Source organism: Neolamprologus brichardi, chromosome 7, assembly GCF_056152115.1.
Source record: "Neolamprologus brichardi isolate AB-2024 chromosome 7, ASM5615211v1, whole genome shotgun sequence".
Taxonomy (NCBI): Eukaryota; Metazoa; Chordata; class Actinopteri; order Cichliformes; family Cichlidae; genus Neolamprologus; species Neolamprologus brichardi.
Window position 1 is genome coordinate 22,794,093 of NC_142110.1, and position 8,043 is coordinate 22,802,135.

The window sequence follows — 8,043 nt, forward strand, 5'->3', positions numbered from 1 at the left end:
GTTTTACATGGAAGAAAAGGACGGGCTGCCAAAAAGACGTGTAAGGCAGTTTACGGGCAGTATTTTCTGTGGAAGGGAGTGAACTCCCTTTTCCTGGACTTTGGCTTGTGTTATAAATAGTGCGTGTTGTAGAAATGCACTGTAATCAGAAATAGATCAAATCCATAGAAGCATGGTGTGGGTTGTGATATGTAACATCTTTTTCAAGTCGAGCTGATTTTAAGTTTAATATTGTAGTAAATTAAATAATAAATTTAATAGCTAACCTTAGCCGTTAGCTCGTATCATTTTTTCATATTGCACCGCTAATTAATGAAGCATTTTATGGTTTCTGATCATTCAACATAGAGTACATGCCTGGCAGCTACATCCCCAATCTGGAGGCCTAACCAAGTTTTTTTTTTCTTTATTTTGGTAATTTGCAAGTTTGATGCAAAGATCGGCCTCTTAAATATCTGAAAACGTTAGCTGTAGCGGACAGAGATCGAAAAACATGTTTAACCTTTATACGCTTCGTTAATTAGGATGCCTGCAAGCAGCTACCAGTGATTGAGAGCAGCACTTTTTAAGAGATCACTTGGAAGTGCACAAAAGCACACTCTTCTTTCCTAAAATTGCCACACTGCATGCGGTTGCCATAACAGCACAGCGCTAATTTACACATGGTTAGCTTTTTGCAGCTACTTAAAACTAACAGATGGCTCGCTAACACTCAAACGGAGTTATCCAACACACACATTTCAATTTATTTCAGTTATTAACACATTTAAACCCAAAATAACTGCCTTAAAGCATGCAAGACCACAGAGTGTCCTCTGTTAACCCCTCTAAACAACCGATTCCTTCACAGTTGCTGAAAGAAAAGACCAAAAATATGTAAATGGACTTGCAAACAAGTCTTCCATTTGCACAATCAAATACAAACCTTTGACAGAGAGAAGCAATGTAGTTAGGTCAATTTGCAAAACCCCTGAAATGCAAAAAAATATTTCAACACTTTCTCAAAGAGAGAGGTGGGGGCTGGAGTAATAAATCAGAATTATGTAAGTATCTATTAGTCACGCTATTTGCGGACTGCTGTGTCGATTATAGTCTCTATCTACGTGTTTTTGGTCTGACTGACTGTACATGTGGGGTGGATGGGGTTGACATGAACTGTCCCACAGTCCCTCCCACTGGGTATGGCATTCAGGTACAACTCCCTCCCTTCTACTATAAAGCCTCTCATGTTAGCAGCATAAACTTCAGACTTCAACTCATGGTAAAGTCTTTACAGCTTTCACCAAAAAACAAAAAAAAAAAGAACAAAACACAGCTAAAGTAGTAAAGAACAAACTTGGATGTGCACCATTAATTTTGTACATCACAACACAAACTAGAGCCAGAGGTAAGTGAATTTGTCGCTGATTTCTATTTGAGTAAGTTTTGTAAAGAATTTAAATTCTGCAAAATTGGTGAAAAAATTCTGAATCACTGGAAGAAAATATTTTATTTACTTATGCTGTTCTGTGCAGAAAACTCTACATGTTACTGCAATAATGTGTCTAAAAGAGCTTCATCACTCAGATGTTGTGGTAATAGATAAGGCATGACCGCTTCAGTGCCATTTCTGTCTGTTTACCATTGGCAGCTCCCAGCCAACATGAGATTATCTCTGCACACCATCATCTGCTGCTGTGTTTTCACCACAGTCCTGCCATTGGTAAAAGGGGCCACAGGAGAGACCAACACCAGCCTGAGAAAAAGGTAAGCTGCCTGACAAAAGAACCCTCTCAGAACATTGTGTTCATTCTACATTCATCTAGTAGAAGATGCCCACTGTTGGTGACACAAGGAACTTTTATGCCAAGTAGATTCTGAATTTTAGTTTTTTCTTGACATAAGGGATTATTAAGCCAATAATGATAGATATATGTTTTTTTTTTACTTGAATATAGTATAGCTACATCAGCACTACATTTCATAATGGGCAAAGTTGTAGTGTCTTCAGTGGACACTGTCTCTGAATGTCTTTGGCATTTATTCATTGCAATTTCCTTTTACTCACTACATGTACGTGTGTATGAACATATTTAGATTGTATAATGTGCTTTGAGTGGTTGAGAGTAGAAAAGTGCTATATATATATATATAAATATATATATATCACTTAACATCAGTGATAATGTGACAGAGTTGAAGTTCTGTGGTTAACAACCTGTTTGTTCTTTGTGGCAGGTCTAGAGTATGGCTGCAGAGCTATATGAAGAGAGACTTGCGCAGTCGCTTAGTGACAGGCGATGACCAACACTTTGGTGGACCGCAGCAGGACAGGCTTGCCAAAACTCTCCCAACCCCATCAAGGTAACAAGAAACATTGGATTGGTGACCTAGAGTCACATAGTCATTCAGTGTGCTCCTAGTTATTTTCCTACTTCGAATACCTCCATGGCTGTCATTTATGTGTATGAAAGATGTCTGACACTAGAGGTGTTCAAATTTTAAAAGTGTTAAAATTCAGAATTTTGAAGCATCTATTTTTGTTCAAGACGCTACAAATGAAGTCTGAAAATGATCCATTCTCTACTGGATAAAACATGCAAAAATCTAGATATGAAACATTTTGGATTTTACACACTGTGAACATATTATGTGTTGCCAAGCTAGACTTAACAGCACCTCTAAAGAAGTAAATCTTCCCTTTTTTTCCCAGCTTTGGCCCAAATATAAGGTCTAGGAGGTCAACGTCAAGTCAATCTGGTTGCCTCCTAATCACATGTATATACCACGACTTGTTCTACCGATTGAGCCTGACAAAGAAGAACCATCAAACAGACGCCACTGCTCCTAAATCAAAGATGGGACCGGGTGGCTTTGGACGTCGCCGCCGCTCACTTCTGGATGCCACTCAGCTCGTCCTCGAGACAGGAACGCATAGATGCAGCACGGAAACTGGTCAGCGAGTCAGCAACCCCAAAAGCACCCACACGGTGGCCTAAGGCAGGCATGAGAAAGCAAAGGAGAGTCCCTGTTGGGGTTATGTGAGCACTGCAGATGAAGATTAGTCCACGCAGAACTTTTATTCCACAGATTCGGCGCTAGATATAGCGAAAGACTGGCTGCTACATCTGCACAGCCCATCAGAGGAAGCTCAAACCACTCTGGATGAAAGGAAGATTGAAATAAATCAAACTGAGACGTTTGTGTGCACATGCTTAGGTTCAGGTTTCAGTGTCTCTGAACAAGTGTTTGATTTATTGATGAATTCAAGCCAGACCTATGGGACTTGACAAGAATGTCTGTCTCTTCTTCAGCATCCAAAGCGAGCTTGGCAGCTGAGACAGAAGACAATTCACGAGGATCTTCTCCGAAACACAAAGCTTGGAGGAACACATTCTGCAACAAGGGAGCCTTTTTATTTGACTTTTTCTTCAAGGAATCAGCATTACTGGGCCCCAAACTATCAAATGCAGAATCCTCACAAAACTGAACTGAATGTACTGAATTGCTTGTTAGCTACAATTTTTATATATAGATAAACATATAAAATATGTACCTTATATGTTAAAATATGAAAGACTACCTTATAATGTATGCAACTATAATTTCCAGCAACAAAACTACATATTAAACATCTTTAGCTTAACTTCAGTGAAGTATCCGATGTATCTGAAATGTGTCAATTTTTTTGTTTTGCTTTTTTATTTCTATGTATGTATCTAAACAATGAGTTGTACCATTTGCCTTCACTTGATTACACCTTTTTGGAACTTACTCATATTTAACATGTCTTATGGATATTTATCTGCACCTGAAGCAAAGCAGGCCTTTTAGTTTGGGGCTGAGCTTTCACTTAAAGGGAAGGAGAAGGATTGATGAAAGTGCTGTGCTGCCATCTAGCTTTGCAGCGGGCTTATGTGTAACAAATGCAGGCCAAGCCATTTCAAAGCATCTACTTTGGTGTGTTAAATGTTAGGTTTGACATTTATCGCCTCCTATATTTGAATGTTATAAATCATAATCATTTGCTCACAATTCAGCTGAAATTACTTGAAAAGGTATTACTGAACCAGATTAATGTCTTGCTTCGAATACCAGGAACTGTAATAATTTTCAGTAATAAATGAACAAATAAAACAATAAAATTAACTTGAAGAAACCTTTATTCTGTGATCCACATCAATTATTTACCTTGTGTGTGTGTGTGTGTGTGTGTGTGTGTGTGTGCGTTCGTGTTAGGGGGAAATACATGGCGTGTCCCTTGTCATTTAAGGATTGCGTGTGCTGTTTAATAAAATTAAACTCTGAGTCATATTGAGAGCAAAATATGTGACCCAGTGGTTTACATTCCATTCTAAAAATAGCACTACTCATCACCTGCACTGTCTCAAGAAACACATGTACTAAAATTACATTTGTATTGGGTAAACATGTTGCTCGGATTGTGTAAGTTCGACCTCCTGGGACAATAAATTACGTTTTGGCAAAGACAGTCCAAGTTCTGCTTAATGGAGAGGAGTGTGCTCTTTTATATATCAGAAACACTTACATGAGGGCTAGAAAGATATAATCACTGTGGAATGTGACCCCCCACCCAACCCACCCACGCACACGCACCTCCCTGTATGCTGAGTGGTCACAGTGCCCTGAAATGATAAACAGATTTGACGTAAATGACATAAATTTGACATAAAAACATCAACTTCCCCTCTAGGAGGATTAAATACTATGATGGTCTCTGGCTTTGCTATGGGTTTGTTTGCAAAGAATCCTACAAACATTTGAAATATTCAATTATAAAAAGCTCATATTTCACCCATTGCTGTTGCCTGTGTTATTTAATGTGCAAGTAATGAACAAATGGCACACAGACATGTGAAGTTTTCTTCCTCTTGTCAAGTCCAGTAAAGAACTATCTAGGCCAACGAAACTCTGCAACAAGCACTGCGATAAAAACAGCCTGCGTTACATTTCCATTTCTGCCACGTGGAAGGTTCATGATGTATCCAGCACACAAAATAAAGATGTTGGAGTGGTTCATCAACATATTGCATGTGCAGTATCTTGAAAATGGTCAAAGTACACCCTTTCATTTCTAAGGATTTACATATCAGGACATACAGTAAAAGCCAAATTGCAGAAGCTGTGTATGCAAAACTAAGCATTCTCTTATTGCTACCATAGGAATTCAACGGTTAGGTAACAACCAGGTGCTGTTAATCAAGTGCACCTAATTAACTGATCAACAGCAAGTTTGAGTGCCTCAATAAAAACCCAGACATGCTGTCAGTTTGCTGGTGTGGAGCAGTGAGGTACATGTTAATACGTTAAAACGTCACTCATCCAAGTGACTTCCTCAGTCTCAGCTGACTGCAGGTTTGCCCAATCTTATAAACACTACCTTTGCACGATGACTGAAACCAGCCCACTGAAGGAACAATGGGCTGTGAGGTCAGTTGTTTGATCATTAATATTGTAAGATGGCCTCCTTGACTCTCCGCTCAAACCAGCATTCCTCCCTGTCCAGGGTATATACATCCTCATCACTGAATGAGTGGCCCTGGCCTGTAGGTGTAGACATACTGCAGAGTCCTGGCCTGATGAGTTAGCTCTTCTGTGTTATGACAGCTCGTCAGGCCAGGACTCTGCATTTATGCTAGCTTGAGTCATTATGCACATGTACTGTTTCTCCCACTGAAAACGCTACGTCCAGATGAACAGAATACATTTTGGGGGATTTCCTTACCTGGAAGATTGAGCATGCATCAGGACACTGTGAGGGTCATGTTTTTTCGACTTTTCTAGTGCATACAATACCATCAGGCTAACCCTCCTGGGTCATAAGCTGACAGGAATGCAGGTGGATACCTCTCTTGTGTCCTGGATTATTGATTACCTGACAGGAAGACCACAATATGTGTCTTCAACATTGTGTGTGTCTGACAAGGTGATCAGCAACACGAGGCCACCACAAGGTACCGTCCTCTCCTTTCCTCTTCACCCTCTACACCACAGACTTCAGCCACTACACACAGACCTGCCATCTTCAGACGTTTTCTGATGACTCTGCAGTGGGTGGATGCATCAGTGAGGGTGATGAGTCAGAGTACCGGGCTGTGGTTGACCCATTTGTCACATGGTGTGAGCAGAATCATCTGCACCTCAATGTGACAAAGACCGAAAAATTGTTCATAAATACCTTGGAGAACACATAGATAATAAACTGGACTGGGACCTTAAGTGCATGAACGCATGTCTGCAAATGTGAATGAAGTGAAGCAACGATCTCCACAACAATCTGAGAGACTGATATGTCATACAGAAAATGATTACTTCAGCTTATTTGTGCTAAAGGTGGGTCTACAAGCTATTAACAGATGGGCAACATGATGCTATGTCAACACAAGACAACCCCGAGTCTCCACTTTTGTGTTAAAGGTTCAGACTTCAAACTTTATACCAGTTTTTAAATTGTGTTGATAAGACACGTAAAACCAGTTATGCTAAAAATGTACATAATGTTTTTCCTGAATACTATCGTTATGTTTACTGCAGGAAGAAACTGTAAAAACAGCGTTTTCTAAGGAGAGCGCTTGAAAGTGATACACCTCCTGCTTTCAGGCCTGCAGGTATCATGCTTATGATGTTTCATTTATCTTATAGTGGACAGAAATTATTGTTTGAAGTGGCAAAAATAATTTGTGTGGCATCTTATCTGATGCAGAACGCCTGATTGTTCTGCAAATAGTTAGAAATGGATATAAAAAAACAAAAACGCTTTGGCTGTGTTTTTATGTAAATAGCTGCATATAACTTTGTTGTTTGCCAAAGTTGAGCATAGGTTTTTAAAATTTACAATATTGTAACTCGGTTACTAACTCAGTTACTTTTCGGAAGAAGTAACTAATAACTATAATTAACCCTGTCATGCATGAATTATAACAACCTCAATCAGGATTTTTTGCTTAAGTATTTTTATTCATCTTTAGGCATGAAAAGATGAATAAAAATACTTTTAAAAAATCCTGATTGAGGTTGTCATAATTTATTCATGACAGGGTTAAATAACAATAATTACAATGGAACACGTCATACATCTATAGGCACATTAAACGACCAGTGGGCGGCAGGGTATGGAGTGACACAACAGTGTCCATTGTAGTTGTTTATGTGCAAGTATACCATCAACACTGACACCAATACAAGAAAACAGCCTTTGCATAGCTGTCCACTGTAGTGACCACTATGCGTGAAAGGGCTAATTACTAAGTAAGTTGCTCAACACTGCTAATAAAAAATAACAAACTGCAGTGCACCAATGTTAAAGTAATATCAACATTTTATAAATTTAGAGTCACCCTAAATTTGAAGTTTGACCAATTTGACCTGTCCACCTGCTGAATGCGCAGCTGCTGTGGCACTGTATGCTACAGCAGCATTGGACCATAAAGAAGAAGTATCATGAATACACAAAGGAGCTTTAAAAAAATTATCTAGCCAACCGAGGAGAATGAATTTTCCTTTGCTGTCCAGATGGTGGTGTTGCAAGCATTACAGTAGCATTACCTTATGCTGAGCATACTCAGGACCAGTTTACTAGTATTTCAGACAAGTGTGTAGCAGCGGTATGCCACACACACACACACACACACACACACACACACACACACACACACACACACACACACACACACACACACACCACCACCACTATTTCTAAATCAGGGGTCCTTATATATCAGTGCTCTGTTGACCAGGTCAGGATCGCACATCTTGACCTTGGTCACAGGAACCTTAAATAAAAAAATAAAAAAAACTTTGTCAAAATTTACTTCTCTTTTCAAAGTGGTGGAGAAAACAATCCTTTTATAGAAAACAAAAGTCACTTCCCCATGTTTGTTTATATTTGCACACACACACACACACACTTTCTCTAATCAAATACCCTAAAAGGAGACGGTGACTTGTCGCCAGCCCAGTGACTTACACATACAACGTAAGTTGACAAAGAGGGGTGGAGCTTATGAAGTCTCGAGGCTTTGAAAAAGTGACACAGAACTGCTT

General features: G+C 39.4%; 1 protein-coding gene across 1 annotated transcript; it reads left to right on the plus strand.

Annotated features, from left to right (window-relative positions):
- Positions 1-1,472: 1,472 nt before the first annotated feature.
- On the plus strand, positions 1,473-3,093 carry admb (adrenomedullin b). Its single transcript, XM_035914303.2, has 3 exons — positions 1,473-1,746; positions 2,218-2,343; positions 2,693-3,093. Exons 1-3 carry the CDS (start codon positions 1,589-1,591, stop codon positions 2,976-2,978), a joined length of 570 nt encoding a protein of 189 aa, XP_035770196.2. The 5' UTR covers positions 1,473-1,588; the 3' UTR covers positions 2,979-3,093.
- The last annotated feature ends 4,950 nt before the right edge of the window (positions 3,094-8,043 follow it).